The 20,000-nt window shown below is 41.6% G+C and overlaps 1 protein-coding gene across 2 annotated transcripts in view; it reads left to right on the plus strand.

Moving 5' to 3' along the window:
• The first annotated feature begins 17,786 nt into the window (after positions 1–17,786).
• The window catches only part of LOC137892835 (C2 calcium-dependent domain-containing protein 4C-like), a 3,421-nt gene continuing 1,207 nt past the window's right edge, over positions 17,787–20,000 (plus strand). Inside the window, exons 1-4 of one of the 2 annotated variants that reach the window (XM_068738227.1) lie at positions 17,787–17,811; positions 18,508–18,577; positions 19,089–19,857; positions 19,978–20,000. The exon at positions 19,978–20,000 is cut by the window's right edge and continues 1,207 nt beyond it. In XM_068738227.1, coding sequence (XP_068594328.1) covers positions 19,114–19,857; positions 19,978–20,000 — 767 coding nt within the window. In that variant the 5' untranslated portion in view covers positions 17,787–17,811; positions 18,508–18,577; positions 19,089–19,113. Of the gene's footprint in view, positions 17,812–18,276; positions 18,578–19,088; positions 19,858–19,977 lie in introns of those variants that run through there. The other variant, XM_068738226.1, reaches the window with a different exon arrangement.

The following is a 20,000-nucleotide window of genomic DNA, read 5'->3' on the forward strand; positions in this document are numbered from 1 at the left end:
ATTTGACCGTTACACCACATTTAAAAATAGAAACGCTTTACTCGACCTACAGTTCGTCACACAGGCAGAAGCGGATCGATGTAGTTATTTATTGTTTTTACCCACGGCACACATTAAGAGACAGACGTATCGTATCATGCTCTACGCACTTACCATACTTCTCTGTAGTCCTCTGCTCCCTAACAGACCTAACAACACTGTCGGTCTGCAGAGGACCCTCATCGCGAACGATCACCCTTATCACGTGATCTGTAACCACGCCCACTGGAGGACTTTTTTTTTCCTTTGGCCACACACAAAGTTGTGAACCCCACCTTTGACACCTTCTGGGGGTTAATTAGTAAGCAAACAGTTGCTTATTTACACATCCAGAAGTTACAGGACGACAATATCTTCCATTTGAGTCGTGCTTGTGTCCCAGTGAGTGAGACTGAGTGTGATGTTCACCCACTCACTGGGAGCAATCGTGTGATAGAATTACATGGGGAATATGATATTTTGACTTCTTGCCCAGACATGTCTGTGCAGCAGGTAAAGAGGCAGCTCCCTTGGAGACTTTGGACGGCGGGCGTGCACGCACTCGTGACTCAACCCGAGCTATCATCTTCTTCACAAACCATGCAGATAAAAGTGGTGTGGCCGATGAAGATTTGAGGTTTAAGTGACACTGAGTGTTTTTCTATTTCCAATAAACACAACTATTTACATGGAGTAATGTGTGGAATATGTTGATATTGAAGGTAAAACAAACCAAAAATCCGAGAAACGTCAAGGGAAGGACGCACAGTGAGACCGAATTGAATGTGTTTATTCTCTCTATCTACCAGGAATTGGGTACATATATATATATATATATAAATATGGAACATACAGGAATAGTACTGCTGACATGTACATAAACAGTCTAGAATAAGTTACTCACCAGGAATACACGTGCAAAAATGATGCTTGATTATTCCTTTTTTATATTCTTAATTTCTGTCTAAAGGTTGAAGATACTGTGAAGTACTAATGTGTCAAAGTTAAGAAACTATACATTCACTCTGCTGCATCCCCTCTCTGTTTGAAATCAGTCGTTAAAGCTGTAGTTGTATTCTTGTTCCAACAGATGGCGCTATCTAACTACAGGAAAGATTGGCGTCTTTGTGCGCAGCGTGACAGTAGTTTTGCGATAGAAGGGTGAAATTGGGATTTTCGAAAAGATGCATGATGCAGAGAGTAGGTTTTGAAAAGAGGATGATGGATCAGGAGTTTCGTCTGCATGAGAGCCGTAACAAGTTAAACCAGTCTGGCGGATTTGGATGTGCTATTCTTACACACAAGTTTATTCAAATCCACATTCAAATTTTGTTGTTCTTTTTACTGCACATAAATTAGGCCGAGGACTAATTTATTTTCTTGTCCTGTGACGTTGCTTTGAAATAGGCTCCAGGGATGTGACGTCAGCCGCAATTAAAGTCCCCATGAAACAGCATTTCAGCTTCTTTAATTGAATGTATTCCCTGCTGGACTGCATATTGGAATGAAACCTAACACACAAAGGAATCAGTCAAACGTGTAGAACACACAGTTATTAGTTGGCACACATACTGCAGTAAGGCAAGTTTATTTACAACATGTTTATGTATTTATGAAGTGCAAAGTATCACATCAGGTCAAGGAAGTATAAAGTCCTGGACTTATCGCAGTTGTTGTTCATGATGTAAATGTTACCACTAATGAAAGAAGACTTTAACGTATGATTTTAGTAATATCGGACGAAAGGACTTAGAAATATGAATCTTATGATACATTTTGTTTCAGGAAAGCAGACAACCAAAATCACAAAAGGCAGTTGTTTAACATTCTTTAAGATTAATATTCCAATGTATTTTTAACATAAAAGACATATAAAGAAACCCAGGTTCTATCAGGGGATACCATCTCTTTATTTCGAGTGACCTTATTTGCAATGAGATGACAATATGGTGATAAGACGGTGATACGCATGGGTTTATTCAGCTCGGTTTTACATGCCAGAACACCCCATCATTGCTGAGATTTACAAAATGTCACTTAACCACACGGACATGGCGCACTGCACTGCACCGTCTGGATCACGAGGGCCAACTACTGCCCGGGATAATTAGAAAGGAAGCTGCGTGTGAACTAATTGTTGGTGGAAGCAGTGGGTTGTCTGTCCAACACGCACACGTGCATGCTGGCATGCGCAGTTAGTGCGCTTGGTAATAAGAGGCTTTTAATGGGGTTTGACAAAAACATAGAAACTGCCACAGGTTTCCACCTGAAGCATCCAGTTCAAAGCCCCTAATTAAACACCTCACACGCAGCCAATTAAAACTCAAATGAAAGGAGTTCTACCGTAAAAGACAACCGGACAATCAATGCGGGGTGGGGTGTGTGTGTGTGTGTGTGTGTGTGTGTGTGTGTGTGTGTGTGTGTGTGTGTTGTGTGGAGGAGTAAGAGGAACACGCTGTAATTAGTGGCCCTGGCTCCACTGTCAAAGCGTATGTATAATAAATAATACAGTCGAGTTTTGTTATGCATGAGTTTTTTCCCCACTTTGCTCTCCTGAAATCGTACTTAATTCATTTAATTTGACTTACTCCATACGAACTGTGCAGATCACCTCTTTTTGATTCTACTACATCGTGAAACCCTGAAATAATGTTGAATGTATGTATGCACCTGTTGCACACACACACATAAATGCGCATGTGTGCAGACTCAATCCATTGCTGCATGACACACAAATATCCCAACAACTCTTCAACAGGCCTGATATCAGTAAAAAAAAAAAAAACCTCCATGAGTTGTGCTTGTTTGTTTGTTTGTTTGTTCGTTGACTTTACCAAAAGCTCACGGGACGCAATTTAATGAACAGCTCCCATCTGAGACAGAAGTGGGCAGCGAGCTGACAGCTGTTAAATGTCAAAAATGTCAAACATCACTTCATGCACACCAGAAGCAAAAGTAGGAGATTTATGTACTACTAGCTGTTATTATATATGTACAAAAGGCTGAGAGTGTTCCTGTTGTTGTTCCATCCGCACACAGAAAGTCTGCATGACGTGGTTACCTCTGTATTACTGATTAATTGCTGCACATTTATCACGCTGTAATGGATGGAGCAGCTTTATTGTTTATTGTTATTTTTATTTTTTTTTGCCATCAAAGAGTTCTGCTGGGTCATAAGAGAGCCAGTTAACCCGGCCTAAATGATGAGAAATCGTATTTGTGGACACGCGGGCTCTAATGAATAGGAACAGATGGAAAACACAGAAAAACGAACAAGTTTCATATTAAAAGAAAAAAAAAAAAAAAAAAAAAAACAGTTGCCTAGGAACAACCTCTGCTAAACCTGACTCCGCGACCACCCCCACCCCTACAACACATACACGCACATACGGCGATATGTGCACCATGGGAGATAAGATCAGATGCTTCAAGAAAAGTTAGGGTTATTTCTCTCTGTTACTAAGCAACAAGTTGGCTGTTTTTCTAAGCCTTCGCCTGTCGGCTCTGCTGGAGATTAATAGTCAGAGACAGAAATTAAGTTGACCACAAAAAAAAACTTCAGCGATTTCTCGAAAGTTTTCTTCAGACTTCGCAGCGGAGTTAAAATTGGCGTCACCTGGGTTGACCCCCCCCACCGGCAGTTAAAAAAGAAGATTCGTTCATTTCAGGACAACATGCTCTGTGACGTGCTCTACGTTCTGCTGATTACGTTGCAGTAGCACTTCATTTGAATCGCAGATCACTTGTACACAGATACATTTAAGCATTAAATTTTCAGGTTTTTACTGTAGTCGTTGAACGTGACGTATAGAATCAACTCTGACGTTCCATCAAATCATATTTTAGATGTTCCGTTTGACCTGCAGGGTTATAACAGATGTGCTGTATGAGGAGCCTACGTATGCATGCTATCTATGCCCTGAGACGCATATCAGGATGGTTTCCATATCACTCACACATCAAAATCAAATCAGGATCATGCTGCAGAGCGCCACTGATCTGAACACCTCCACCGCATTGTTGCATGTTTTTAGACTAATGAAAACAGATGGCAACCTATATTTGCATTGGCAGAGAATCTTTTACGTTTAACCCTCGCACTCTGAGGGGCCTGGTTGGCAAGGCAACAGATTCTGCAGTCTGTTTCCCATGACTGCGTCTCAATAGTCCAGATCACCCTTCTCATCCCTCTATCTTCCTTGAGTAACAGGAGTAAGACCAGGCAGGCGCTCCGCGTGTTCAAAGCCTCGCTGTTATGCTGACAGGCAGCTCCCTGCACCCATCCCTGGGATCCATCCCCGAGATCAATGTAACACGACCTGCTTGTTACCATTTGAGCCTTAAATGAATCAAACTTTACATTTGAGCGTATAGTTAGATCACTTTAAACATATTTCCAAAGATGTCGTTTCTTTAAACACTTATTCCAAATCATCAGTGGGGTAAAAACGCAACCTCTTACATATCATGTTTAGATGTGCAGTTGCATCGCTTTGGTCGTTTCCAATTTTTCCGTTAAACCGAAGGATTAAGTATTCCTTTATGAGTTGAGAAAATTACTTCTCAAGCTACATAATCCGTTTGAAAAGCCTTTGGATCGTCTGAAAAACATTGTTAAGCTACAAACGGGGCTGTTTCTCTCAACTCATGAAAAGTTGATGTGTTTTTTTGCAGACGCCTGGTTTTCACAAGACTGCGGAAGGATGTGTGTCTATAATCACGCTGCAGTTATAACCCATATGTATAGAAATCATGCAGAAATGAGAATGCAGATTCATTGTGAGTCATATAATGTGCGTATATCATGGGAAGAAATACCAAATACCAAATATAAACCCCTATTTTACTTTAGCTGCAGAAAGTGGTGGATGTAACACATGCTGTAGAACCGCCGGGACTTTTCCTGAGGTAATTATCGGACCACACGGGTCAGCAGCTAGAGAAAGACCTCCTTTATCAAGGTCAAAAACCTCAAACATATTCTCAGGAGTTACTTGGTTGTGATGTTATATCTCTGAGTCAGTGCAGAACTTTATACGTCTGTGCTGCATTCAGACACAGCAGGCCTGGAGTCGGCAGAAACACAGTAAAACAGAAAACTATTGAGCATATCAGACAAAAGAGTTTGAGTTCTGAAAAGAAAGCTGAACCTTTCTTCTGTAACTGAAAGTGCTGGAGGTCTCGAGGAAAGCCGTCACAGCACGTTAACGATCTGACATGGTCGTGAAGTAGTAGCTGGTGTTGAGAGCAGCAGGGACTGGGACTCTTGAGTGAGACGAAAAACATTAAATGAAATACTGTGAGAAAAAATCATCGGGAGAATCTCGTTTCAAGACTCGGCTCCACAGCGGTGGAATGAAGTCCCCACTGAGGTCAGGACAGCGGAGTCGCTGCCCACCTTTCACCTCTTCAGGAAGTGCTACCCTGAGCCTTCCACTCACCACTTACTGTATTCATACTAGCTTGTTAGGAGTATATGTTATGTATTATAATGCAGCTTTTAATGCGTATCGATACTTGTTAGAACATTAGTTCATACTTCTGAATACATGATTCTCCATCATGGGGTTTGTTGTGACAGACGTCTTGAGTGATGTATTTTAACTTGAGAATGTCAAGCAGTACTTCTGCTCAAACCTGAGTGACAGTTATGGCATTTCTGGAGGCCAGACAACATTTTCACAACAGCTATAGTCACTTTTCAGCTGTTATACAGGAACAAAAAAAAAACAGGACAGTCACATGAGCTGAGCTTTGATTCTCATTGCTGCCTTTGGCAAAAGGTGAACGGGGTTCTGGTGTTTTTTTAGATCTCACCCTGATCGGTACTCCGCTAGTCACAGAATGTCCAGAACCAGCTGCAGCGCAATAGTAGATCCACCACAGCTCATTAGAGACAAAATTGACTTCAGAGAACAGAGGCTGAATATACTTTCTAGAAGTCAATGAAATGATGAATGTGGCTACTTACAAAGGCCGTCGTTGTGTGAGCAGAAACAGAATTACCGCTTTAAAAAGAGTCTGATAAACAAATGGCAAAAAAGGGGGGGGCCTCAGTTGGGAACGTATTTGTCAGGATTCATGTCATGTTAGCACTGTCAGGACGTGTGATGTGATGCTGGTTATCGCTGCACTGCACCTCATCTCGAAAGGGGGACGAGTGGATCACCGAGATCACAAGGGGGGAGGGGGGGGGGGGGCTAGGCTGAGACCTCTGTCCACCTGCTGCCTCACAGCACGACTGACGCCTGCGGCCGTCTTTAAAAGAGGCCTTTTTTTCTCTTTCATGTCGGTATGTTACTTCTCTCTTGCTTCCCTTATTATTGCCCCGTCGTCTTTTTTTTTTTATCTCTTCCACTTTTCTTCTCCCCCCCCCCCCCATGCTTTTCTCTCTTCGTGGTCCACGCCCTGCTGTGTATCCAGTCTTTTTCCCCCTCAAGCAAATTAGTCTCACTCTAATGGTTCCTCGTTCTCACCTGCACACAAAACACGTGCACAAAAAAAAAAGAAGAAGCTTAATTAGCCTGTGTGCGAGGAACTGCCTCGACGTCCACGATGTGCCTGAAAGTACTCTCCGTATCAATTCCACCTCTACTCACCCTCTTTGCAATCTTCTCAGACCTTTAGAGACATTCCTACAGGACTTAACTTGGTAAATATCAAAGCGACTCGTGAGACATTTCCACCTGTACCTTGTAATTTTGTGGCTTATAGGTCATTAAGCTTCTTTAGTTTGAAAAGATTTCCATGTGCTCGCTATGATGGGAAGTGTAAAGCAAGAAAGTTGAAAGACTTGAAAGGTGTATCGTCTGCCCATGTATTGTGACGCAGTGGAATTATGAAGGAAGCTTATTCAGAAATACGACTTTCTGTGCAAAATGAAAGGCTCATTTAATTCAAATGATAATAAAACATTTAGAAACACATTTACTTTAGGTTTGTGTCTTATTCTTGACGTATTTGAAGATAAATTAAGTATCTGTTCTTTTCCCCCCTTATCATTCGTTGAAGCCTGTTTTTTCTCAGTTCACACAGAATCATAATTCTCCTTTTCAGGGATCACGATGAGCCACTATATAATGTTACCCGTACACCGTTATTGTGCTAACGATGAAGATGTTTCTTAGACTTCTCTGAATTGCTGTGGAAGCTATTAGACCCGTACACCATGAGACATGAGTGATTGCACACTCCTGTGGCTACGAAGCATAAACAAGTAAGGAGGCTGATATTTTCCATGCTATAAATAAAAATGTGATTGAAGGGATAATTGTTTTGGCACTGAGTTTCATCACCGTGAACAAATATACAAGTACATGCTTCAATACAGGGCTTCCACTTTACTGTCAGACCTCGACATGTTTGGAGAACAGCGCTAATCAAACGTTGCAGTTTTTGCACCCTTCTTTCCCTAATTTTAGATAATGAACAAGCGCTGACGGATGGAGCCCTTTGAGAGGTGGAGATGTTAGGTACGAACCAATACAGTAGATACACATATATATATATATATATATATATATATATATATATATATATAAAGAGTGGATGTAAATGTGATCTTCCTCTCTTCCCCTTCAGTCTCAGTTCAGTGGGCCGTATATGGGCGTGACATTTCCTTGTTGCTTTAGCAACAGAGAGAGAGAGAAAAAGAAAAGTCTCCCACCCTTCATCTGGGGGTTAGACCACATTTCCCTCTTTTGATTATGCTATCTGTACACGAAGGCACGTGTATGTACTTCTAAATGTATGATCGCGTGTGTTTTATCCAAGCGTCTTTTCCTGCGATGAGGACCGAGGGAGTTACGTGGGCGGCTTTTTCAACATTGAAGTCCGTCCTTTATTGGCTCGTAACACTGATCGTTTGCATAACAACAAGAATGACACAGCAACAGGTCCTTTGAGTCACACCGTTGAATCGCCACGCGTTCTCAACATGCCTTAAAACTGCAATTAAGCATTCGTTATATATATATATATATATATATATATATATATATATATATATATATATATATATATATATATATATATATATATATCTTTTTTTGGGATTCATAATAAAGAACGTTGAATTTCTATTAATTAACATTCAAGTTTGTTGGCACCTGCGTCCAGCTATCTGGAGGCTGGTGAGTCTCCAACTGTAGTTTGTGGGAGTGTTAACAGTGTATAAATAAACCCGTGCTAAGCTTGGCCTGTTATTGTCTCACCAGCGTAGGTCCTCCTCCATTTCAAACGAGCTCACCGCTATATGCCATTGTTCAACACCTTTGTTAGTTTACACGAAAGGCCGTTCAAAAGATATACCAAGGGTCACGCTGGTCTCAAGTGTGTTAGTCACACATAATCATTCCGCAATGGCGATCCATGTAGGGCCAACAAAGAACACGTGAATGAGTCACTGCGCACCACAAGCCGATAATACAGTCTAATATTCAAAGCTCTTCACCTCCGGTGAGTCTTCATGCATACCACACACGTCAACACAGTTCGGTTCTTTTTAACATTTTCACATCAGACATAATATAATGTCTCTCAATGGTTGAGAGGTCAAATCAAGAATTGACCACGCCCCTTTACCGACTGCTGTCATTCCCTTCTCGCTCTGCACATCACGCGTTATGTAGTTAATAGCGTTGAAAGATTCATCCCTTCAAAATTGGCGGTAGTTGTCTGTCAGTTCTATAGCTATAGCCTGCTAATTGGGCTAATATTAACTCCATTAATTGGTTGAAAACGCTAGTCTCCATCTGACTTTTTTTTTTTTTTTTTTATGTTTCCGGCTGACTTGTTGTAAAAGTGAGAATCCTGTGAAAGAGGGTTTTGGATTTGCATTTGATGGCTAGGAACATGATGTAGTGCAGAGACACCGACACTCAGTGTCTCTGTCCCCAAAAAAAGTTTGCATCAGAAGACATGGAAATACAGAACCAGAGGTGTTCTTGTTCTGCAGCGAAGACAGTTAATCCTTGAATTATAGGCTTAATAAGGGAAAATGTAAGACCGTATTTGTATAAAAGTCATAGATTTCAGAATTCTGAAATGCTGGGAATTAAAACTCGGGTCATGAATAACTTACCGTGTCATCTTAACCAAACAACACGCCTGGTCTTGACTTTCTTATTAGAGATTTTCAGAGATGTTGTGGAGAGCAGTCCTGCGGTTCCCTTTTTTTTACCTTTTCACTCGACAATAAATAGTAGCAATCATTCACGTTTCCCTGACGAAGCCCTCCAACGAGTCATCCACATGTTGCCTTTATGAAAGGCCGACGAAACATCGGGGCATATTGACTCAACGGAGAGGCTACATAAAGGGGCCTAGAGGTTCCTCGTTTCATTTAATTCGTCCTATTACCAGAGTACTTCACTCCCGCCATTTCCTTTTTCCTCCCCTTGGGCTTTGTGTTGACGCTGAGCAACCGACTCAGAGGCAGCAGGATGGTTTATTTCTGCAGCAGAGAGAGAATTAAAAATAGGAAAAGTCTTTTCCTGACGAAAAACAAACACACAACTAACCACAGACGGCATATCATGGAGTTACAATCTAACTATCTGACGTCTTTACTCATCTGTTAATAGTTCCATGAAGTATTGACGTCTGTTGATTGTGGAACTAATCGAGTTTTTTGTTTTCCCTGATGATTCATTCATCGATGTATTTGTAGCGCTGATGAACCCGGGCTGTTGTGTTTATCTTCTTGTCAGAAGTGCACAGCGTACCATTTGGTCGTCGCTTCTTTCCTCTCTTGTCTGCCGGAGAGACACTGCCAACATATTGTGTAAGGACTCGTCATTTTTTGACAGATTTGACTGTCACACACTTGTCAAAATGCCACATGAACACGAGGGATGGAGAAAACACACACACACACACACACACACACACACACAGGCGCGAGTAACTGAAAGACTGAAAGCAGCACAAAATCAAAATGAAATCAGTACAAGACAACTGAGTGACAGTGGAGGGAAAATCTACAAGATGATGGTAACTATTTTAAAAGATATATTGTGTTTAAGCCTAAAACAGGTGGCTTACAGACTGCTGGTGTTGCTGTTCATGAGACGGATTTTACCCTGCATTGTGTTTTGATGATGCTTGCAGTTTACGATAAATGCCAAGCTTGACCTGAGCTACAGCTGGTCGATACATAACTTCACCTTTACCTGTGAAGGTGTGTCCTATTTGAATGCAGTTACTGGGTCCTCTTATTGACGATGAGGCTGTTATAGACATCATTTGACAACGTTAAACCTGCGCTGACACACATAAGAGCAGCGGTTACTATTTGGTGGGATGGAGTTGAAATATCACAGGTCGATTGCACAGGACCCCTGGAATGTCATTCAGCATGTGGCATACTTGATTGCCCCATATGTGTGATCTCATATAAGCTGCAGGCATATGATATTTTATAAATAGAGAGGAGGCGTGGCACAGTGTGCCGATGTGTTATTTCCTGCACAGTGGGGGAGAGTTTAATGTCCGTTTGTGAGCAGGTTTACTCTGTTGTGACTGAGTGATGGTGAGCAGGTTTACTCTGTTGTGACTGAATGATGGTGAACAGGTTTACTCTGTTGTGACTGAATGATGGTGAACAGGTTTACTCTGTTGTGACTGAATGATGGTGAACAGGTTTACTCTGTTGTGACTGAATGATGGTGAACAGGTTTACTCTGTTGTGACTGAGTGATGGTGAGCAGGTTTACTCTGTTGTGACTGAATGATGGTGAACAGGTTTACTCTGTTGTGACTGAATGATGGTGAACAGGTTTACTCTGTTGTGACTGAGTGATGGTGAGCAGGTTTACTCTGTTGTGACTGAATGATGGTGAACAGGTTTACTCTGTTGTGACTGAGTGATGGTGAACAGGTTTACTCTGTTGTGACTGAATGATGGTGAACAGGTTTACTCTGTTGTGACTGAATGATGTTGAGCAGGTTTACTCTCTTGTGACTGAATGATGGTGAGCAGGTTTACTCTGTTGTGACTGAGTGATGGTGAGCAGGTTTACTCTGTTGTGACTGAATGATGGTGAACAGGTTTACTCTGTTGTGACTGAATGATGGTGAACAGGTTTACTCTGTTGTGACTGAATGATGGTGAACAGGTTTACTCTGTTGTGACTGAATGATGGTGATAAGACATATGCTTTATTTAAAGGGATGTTTGTCTCCTACTTATGTAGGATCTGTATTTATTTACTCATTAATCATTTTCAGTGAAGGTCTGAAGCCATGCAAGGTAATTCTGAATATTTTCGAAAGTTTGTGTAAGTCTTAAATAACCATTATATTGTCAGAATTCTAACTTCAGGCGGGTTTAGTATATGGGTTTTTTTTTCACACTTACTGTGCAATTTCATTAAAATTAGGGAAGACGCTGTTGCTGCAAGCGGTGCCTTCAGAGGATTTGAATGATTATAACTGAGCTGAGAACATCTGCTTTATGCCTTAACTGTGCTCAGAGTGTTCCGAGTGATACATAAAAGTAAATGACTAACTCCTGTTTGTGTGTTTTTGTTGCTCTTATTCCCTTCTCCTGTAGGCAACTGTTTTACAGATGGTACAGGTCCAGTCTTCCCTTTGTAAATACTCCGTCTTGTATCGTCTTCACCCCCTCTCCATCTGTCTCCTCTTCTTTTTTTTTCTTTCTGTTTGTCGTGTTTACTTGTGCTATGTACACTCATGGCTTCTGGTCCGATGGTCTGTATATGTGTTAAATCCTCAAACAAATTTATCATCATAACTCCGAAGCAACGCGGGAACCGGTCTCTCGTTAGCTCCTGTGTGTGTGTGTGTGTGTGTGTGTGTGTGTGTGTGTGTGTGTGTGTGTGTGTGTGTGTGTGTGTGTGTGTGTGTGTGTGTGTGTGTGTGTGTGTGTGTGCTCGCTGTTTGTTTACCGTGGTGCCTGGCGGCCCCTAACCAGCTGGGTCGGTTGTCTCTGAGCCATAAAGAGGATATCAGCGTGGCAGCAGAATGAGCCGCCGCACCGTTACTAAACAGTTACTAAACAGTTACTAAACAGTTACTAAACAGTTACTAAACACTCTCTTCTCACTGAGACACTTACATGCAAGATCCTCCACATGTGCAGCAAGTGATATCAGCAGAAACAAAAGAAACATTTTAATGTCCAGTTAGAAGTAAAATGATATCAAATATATGTTTTTTGGTTATATGTTTAGAGTTAATACATATAGGCATCTATAGTCAACTATTAGTATGAATCACAATGCATAAAACAGCTCATATTTAAGACATAATTCACTTCTTTTGTGCAGTGCAGTCTGGATATGTTGTGCGTTGTGGTAATATCCATCAGAATATAATATGTAGTGAATATTGTACTGCGGCGATGGTCACGGCTCAACCCGATCCTCCTGTATCAACATGACTCACCTCTCTGCCATCCTCTCCTCGAAGCCTTAGTACAGAGAGAGTTTGACTTCATGATGGGCTGTTATCTAAAAAATCAATCAAAAATGTGATGATTTGACACATATTTAGCATTTCAATCCTGTAACATTGTCGGGCTCAAGACAGACAGACGAGTTGATCAAAAGGATCAAAATAAAACAACACAGAACGGAACATATTGTCTTTTTAATTCTTGTTTATATTGTGATTATCAGCCTTCATTCAGTTCCCTCTGGAGTTTTTTATTTATTTGTTTATGTAGTTGTATTCCCAAAGGGCCACTCATGACGGGTTAGTAGGGGAAATCTCTCTAGCCAGCAATAACCACGTTCATCCAAAATGTTCCCCATTACTCATTAGAACAACAAAATACACAAACATTGGATTTATTGCTGCTTTAGCTAAACGTATCCTGTTCCATAATGGAAAGCCCCTCTCCTAAAAAAAAAAAAATGGTACGATCCTCGTATGAGAAATGTTCTGATGTAAACTTGTTAATATGTAAAGCAGGTTTGGGGAGGAACCATTCACTAGCCTGTCTGTGGGCGAGCTGCTCCCCAAGAGAAAGAAATTGTAAATGGTGAATTAACAATATACACATATTTATACTGTGTCTATATATCTATGCACACGTATACTTAGACCATATATTTTAGATATTATGTTTAGTTTTAGATAGATTTTGAGCTTGGAGGGGAATAAAATGAAGGTATTTGTTTCTATTTTAGTTGAGTTAATATCAATTGTTCTGGATCAAGCAAGACATGGAGAGTATATTTATGTGACTCATACAAATCTGGATTGGTAATGTTCTGAAACACACATAGTAGCAGTAACACCTTCACATTTATTTTAAGTTTTCAGTCAGAGAAGAATTCAACCACCAACAGTGGCTACCGAGCTCAAACGGTTCTTTCGCTCCTATCACACCTCGGGCAAAAAAAAAAACAACGAGCTAATGTTGAGAGAGGGAGCTGCTCTTTCCTCTGTGTGTGATGGGATACATTGTTGCCCATAAGGTCTATAATAATGACAGCCAAAGAACATCCGGTGGTGAACGCACCCTAATGAAGGCAACGCTGCTGAAATTGCGAGGGTGGACTTTAACATGTGTTCCTGTTGGTGCCCTGGGTTCTGTTTACGCTGTAGGTACTATCTTTGTTCTAACATGACAGAGGTGTGAAATGTGAGTGATTGTACAGTAGATAAGCATATTGAAAGAGTAAAACAGTAATGTCACTTTAAAGAAGATTCAATGAGACAGTGAGTATTTATAGATGTTAGCGGATCAGAGACTCGTACTCTGCAACGCACAGATTTCTATTTGAATCTCCCACGTGGAGGAGATGTTATGAGACATGAGAAACACAGCTGATTAAAGGCCACGCCTCATTTAACGGTCCATGAAAATACAAACCCTGCACCAGCAGACACCCTCCGCCTCCTCAGCAACTTCAGTTCTTCTCAGATTTGCTGCCGTAACGGTGTTGAGTGTATAGGATGCTCGGTCATTCAAGAAGGAAACGGATTCACTCTTTTGAGAAGACAAAATGTATTTAACTCATTTAAATCATGGGGCTTTGACTTCTCTGGATCAATGCACTCAACTGGGAACCTTTCAGGTCACAATGACCAACTGTTGAAAACAAAGCAGCTGCAGCAGGAAAACAGTGAATAAAACATTTTGAGGTGCAGCAATCTCTGCAGATTTGAACTACAAACCATCTTGCGAAGGGATCACAACGGCCCCCCCCCCAGCTTTAATGTTTCCTATGTCAACATGTCAGCATTTAACATTTAAAAAGTATCATTTTGACTCGATGTTGCTTGATGAAAAGTGAAAAGAGATCACCAAAGTCATTGTGTTTCATCAGGAGGGGGGAAGTGAACGTGTTCACCAACTTTACAGTCAATCCGCTCGATGGTTGTCGCTGTATTTCACTCAACCGTCAGCCTCCTGGTGGCGCTAGAGGAGAAGTTATTAGGATTCCTCCTCTGAACACTACATGGCTGTACCACATCCCATTGCACTCCAACCAACATGTGTTGTACACCTTCTACATGAAGCCCGACTCCTCATTATTTGTGCGCTTTTGGCCGGTAAGAAACTGCAGAGGAAAAAAACAACAGTTTGCACCACTTATTTTTTTCAAATTGTCAAACGTGATTGCAGATTCCTCGATCAGCTGACGGTCAGCTGTGGTGACCTGCTAAGTGTGTGTAGAGTGTTGCTGTGTGTGCTGTGGGCAGAGCTGCTGCAGAGCTTGAGAGGTTATGGGACAAATCAGAAGTAACGTGAGAAAGGCCTCATTATAATCAGAAGCTCACCAGCCATGGTCCACTAAAAGCTGGCAGTCACATTGCTGTGTGTGTGTGTGTGTGTGTGTGTGTGTGTGTGTGTGTGTGTGTGTGTGTGTCATTTGATCCTAATAATGAATAATAAATCAGGAAAATTATACAGTAACTTGTTCAATAATAACACTGAAGCTCCTCCCTTATTTTTTTACTATCACAGGTCATGATCCCTGTTGTTGTTTGATATAATATTACAAGTTATCACAGAGATATATTAATGATTTTAGTGGTTATATAAAATATATAACAAATCTAATTACATGCTCATATTGTGAGGCTTTTTTTTTAAAACTTTTCAGTGCCTTTTCACTTCTTCTCTGTAGTGAAAGTGGGTTTTTTTCCCCACCTCTCCCCTAACTTTGCAGCTTTTCCAAAATAATAACGGCTGCCGAGGCGAAGCACAGCTGAGGCTGACAAGAGTGAATCCTTGATTGATGAAAGAAGCATTTCGGCCAAAACTTGAGTCTGACGAGGTGAGCTTGAGATGTGAAGAGAAACCCTTCAATTTAGTGCAGCTTTTCCTCACTGCTGTTATTGATCTTAAGAATAACAAATGTGTCACTTTATCTTTATCCTCTTATGTAAAATAAGCATTACAGCCTCAAAAGGCTGCTGGCTGTAGATTGTTAGTGATGAAGTAGTATATGAGGGTAGTTGGTTCGGGGGCATTCCTCTATGGAATCAGTCAATAGTTGACTGGTTCGATGTCTAAATGATGGCTGGACCAGTGGATGAATCACAGCCCTGATCTAATCTAATGGCTCGTCACTAATCCATAATTGACTGCAATCTATTTTTAGAGAAACAGAATGAATGGATCTCATTTGCATACGCATTTAGAACCTCGATTTAGGTCTTTGTAGAACCACCACTGACAGTAATTACACTCTCGTCTTCCAGGTTCACACACACACACACACACACACACACACACACACACACATACACACACACACACACACACACACACACACACACACACCTGCGTTTGAACACATTCGGGGTTGTGTGTGGCACTTCAGTGAATTGTGATTTTCAGTTTTCTCCAATACGGATGTGTATATTTTTTTTGTCACTTATTTGTATCTGAATTAGAAATACATTCTGATGGGATTTGAAACCAACCTACTCAATAATAATTCTGCTCATGAGACGATAGGAGTGTTGTCTGCAATGAATGTAGTCCACTTCTCAATTTATGCAATTTTTTGTAATATTAGTTGAACTTCTAAAAACCTGTTTTGTTGACTATTTTAACAAAGACAAAACGAGTTCAACAGATACCAAACGTCTCATTTACATCTGAAATAAGAGAAAGAAATGAGTCAAGCTTACATGTTGTCTATGCAGCCACAGTGTTACATGAAAGGGGAGAATATGTTGACACCATGTTTTTCCTCCAAATATCCTTTTGATTTTGAATTTGTTTTCCAGTCCAGAAAAGCATAACGGACCCGAGATCATTATCAACCACAACTGTGCATTAAGGCTATAAATACTTTGGTTATTTTAGGGTGTTTGATTTGTCAGTCCATATTATGTCCAATAGTGGGCGACCCCAAACCTATGAGAGGTAGTATATATACATATATATATATATATGTATATATATATATATATATATATATATATATATATATATACATCACAGGGAGCTTGTGTGCATCCAGCCAAGCAGATCAGACTCAAAGAGAAATAAAACGTTTAGAGCCGACAGAGAGCAAATCCACGTCTGAAAATACACAGTTAGTTCGGTTCTCCTATCATATGTGCAGACACACAAATGCCGTATTTCTGCTGTGGACAAAATAATGAAAAACAACTAATTATACAAATATTATGAGTGCAGCAGGATGTGGGGGTATTCAGTTTGAAGAGTATCGCGGAGGGACAGTATCTGCAGCGCGGCACAATGGGTCCTGCAAAATGGCCTGACGTCAGTGGGTTGTGTTTTTAAAACCCTGCAGAACATCGACTGGTCCAAACGACTCCTACGAGATGGCTGCTCATACCATGACAGATCCACCTCCACGTTTAACACCTGGTAAGAGACACTGTGGGTTGAATTATTTGGCTTTCTCCGAACAGAAAGCGGTCCAGACAGAAGACAAAGAGGATTCATCAATCCGTATATTGCTTTTGCTTTGCTCAGGCTGTGTGTTGTGTGTCTTTATTATGCTATCTTTTTGAGCTGACATTGCATTAAAATCAACCACATTCTGTAATTGAGCAGTTTGTGTGATCAGTGGCTGTCGAGTCTTCTTTCACACACCAGAGATGCAGCTCGAAGTGACAAACGACTTCAAATGATCTGGAACACTTCACCATATACTTTTACACCTTAGTGCAAAAAAGTCATCTGTTAACGACTGCATGCTTATTATGCTTACATGCTGAATGGGGAATAGGTCAAAGTAAAGTGCCGCCAAAAAGTTAAAGGCAGGGAACCAAAACAACTACTGTCATTCTAAAATACAGACTGAACAGGGAGATGTTGGGAACAAACTCGCATTTTTATTTGCTGGTTTATTTCTAATCAGCAAATAAAATATCAGAAAATATTGTGAGTGCTCCAGATAATCAACAGCCTACAAAACACAGACATTCAGTTTGTCACATAAGAGAAACTAAAGCACAATAATCTTCACAGTTAAGAAGTTGGAACATTTGAAAAATGAGAAGACAGGTCCTTCATTATCAGAATAGTTGACTGTTTGTGGATCCACTGACTTGCTGGTTCAGCTCTAAAAACACAAGAGAGATAAAAAAAAAAAAAAAAGCTCATCTCACAGAGTTAGCTGCTGCTGTCCTCAGAGGACACTGTTCCAGAGACTGGGTCCAGACAGCAGCTCCGCCGCAGGTCTCTGCTGGGGTTTTTAGGTGCAGCAAGCGGCTGAGAGAGTCTGCGAATGTGACGGCTCAACGAGGGAACCGTGAGAAGATTTATGGACAAACACTGGGAGTTTAAGAAACTATCCCAAAAGTAACTGGAAGCAAGTGTAGCGACGTGATGTGAGTTCTGTTCTTTGTTCCAATTCTGACAAGCTGTATTGATTTATGGGCTTATTTGGGAGAGCCGAGAGCTGTGAGTGAACTGCAGTATGGAAACGTTTTAAAGCAGAGGCATAATGCTAGTTAAAGAGATTTATTGTGAAACTTCTGCAGTTTCTTGTGTTTACTTTATTGTGGCCACTGCCTGTAGCTACACAGTCATCTCAGTGTAAAGACCAAAGTGTTGTATTCCACTATAATTGTTAATAATGAGTTTTTGGACATATTGTCCCCCTCAACATCATCATCAGTTCGCCAGCAGTAAATACAACGAAGGTGTGTGTCTGTTCCCTCCATGTATTTATAAGGCGATAACAATACATGAGAGACTAGATGTCACGTGAACACCAATTACAAAATCCACGTGACGCTCTCTTTAAAAATCACTGAGAACGTGAGATATGAAAAACACATCATTTGCAACACTTAGAGAGTGGTGAACCAACACCCTCTGAATGTGCCTGCGCACGGTAAAGTTTTATGGTAAATATCATGGCACAGCTTTCACAACCTTCTCATTGGCTCAGGAGTCAGAGACCCCCCCCCCCCCACCCCCGTGATATAAAGCGAGAGTGCCTGCTCTCACAGCCTTTTCCTGCTGCTGGCACGCGTTTTGGATCACACTTCAACTAACGGGAAAATACCTTTTACGCACAGAGTGCTTGGAGACGCAGCCGGCGATCATTCTTTTTTTTCCCCCGAAGGACAAGAGTTCTCCAGCCAACAGGTTGGTGTTTACTTCATGTGAGATGTGAGATGCGGCGTGTGTTGAAAAAAAAAAGTTTGTTTTCAGATTTGCCATGGCTCATTTCATTGAAGTGTTTCATCGAGCAGTTAAGTGATTTTAGTGAATTAGAAAAAAAACATTATTGTAGTTAAATTTCTTTAAAAATATTCGTGTATATCGTTTATAGGAGATTACATAATTATTTATTTGTATCTCACTACGTTTGCGCATTGAATATTAAAGTGCTCTTTGGAGAAACCTGTGATATTTTAATGAATGAATGGTGAAAGGAATGTTTTCTTCTTGGCTGCCTCAATGTGTACTCTTATTTCCTTTCATTCCTTCACTGAATTTGTTCAACTGAAGTCTAAAGAAAAGACACAGATTAGGGCTATGCCTTAAGTCAACACAGTATTACTAAACAAGCAACACATCAACACAAAGGGGGTCATTCTGCTGCTATCGTTGGCTGTGCTTTTACCTCTTTACGCATCACTTTTCTGTTTAACAGTGTGATCTGAAGTGTCTGAGTGGACATGTGGCTACTGGAGAAGCTCCGTAGCTCCGTGGAGAGCAGTGGGAGAAAAGCCCAGCCCCCCCAGACAATAGAGGCCATCCCCGTCTCTGTTTACGTCAACGTCCTTACTCCAGAAAAGATCCCTGATTTCTTCATCCCCCCTAAACTTATTTGCTGCCCACCAGAGGAGTCTCTAACCCCGAAAACTCAGCACTTCTCCACACTGCGACCCTCTGTCTCTGACCATGCCATCTGCAGCCAGAGCCCCAGAGCTCGGAGCAGCATGAACCCCTGCAGCCCTCGCCTCTTTTCACGCCTGGGCGGAGACACGCGTAATCTCCAGAAGTCAGCCAACCGTCACATCATCCAAATAGAGAGTGCTGACGAGCCGGGTGCCGGATCTGTGGGCAGGGACAGTGTCAACACCAATGCTGACCCCCAGTCACAGACTGCGATGTCTCTGCCGTATGTCCCCAAGGCTCAGACCTCATATGGCTTCTCCACCCTGGTGGAGTCTCCTCATACCCGCCGCAAGGAGAGCTTGTTCCACAGCGACCCCAACAGCCCTCTCACCTCCCCAAACTCCCAGAGACGCTCCCAAGGGGGGACTCTACTGGCTCCAGCCGACCCCAACCCATACCGCTATTTCAGCGGCGGAGAGAGCGACACCTGCTCCTCAGCAGAATCGTCCCCCTTCAACTCCCCTCTGCTGTCCCGCTCTGCCTCCCTCCTGCGCTCCATAACCCAGGAGACACAAGCCAAGGTAAGCATTGTTTCTCTGCGTGCCAGCGTAAATAGATTGGCTGCTAAACAACACGCTTCTCGAGGAGTACTTCTGTGTGTTGACCTGTTGCTTCCCCCCTCTCTCTCCCCCTCCCTCAAGGTGTCTCGTGCCAAGCGCTCCCT

This window comes from Cebidichthys violaceus, unplaced genomic scaffold, assembly GCF_023349555.1.
Source record: "Cebidichthys violaceus isolate CVI_PGR_0920_01 unplaced genomic scaffold, fCebVio1.0.p SCAF_8, whole genome shotgun sequence".
NCBI classification, from domain to species: domain Eukaryota; kingdom Metazoa; phylum Chordata; class Actinopteri; order Perciformes; family Stichaeidae; genus Cebidichthys; species Cebidichthys violaceus.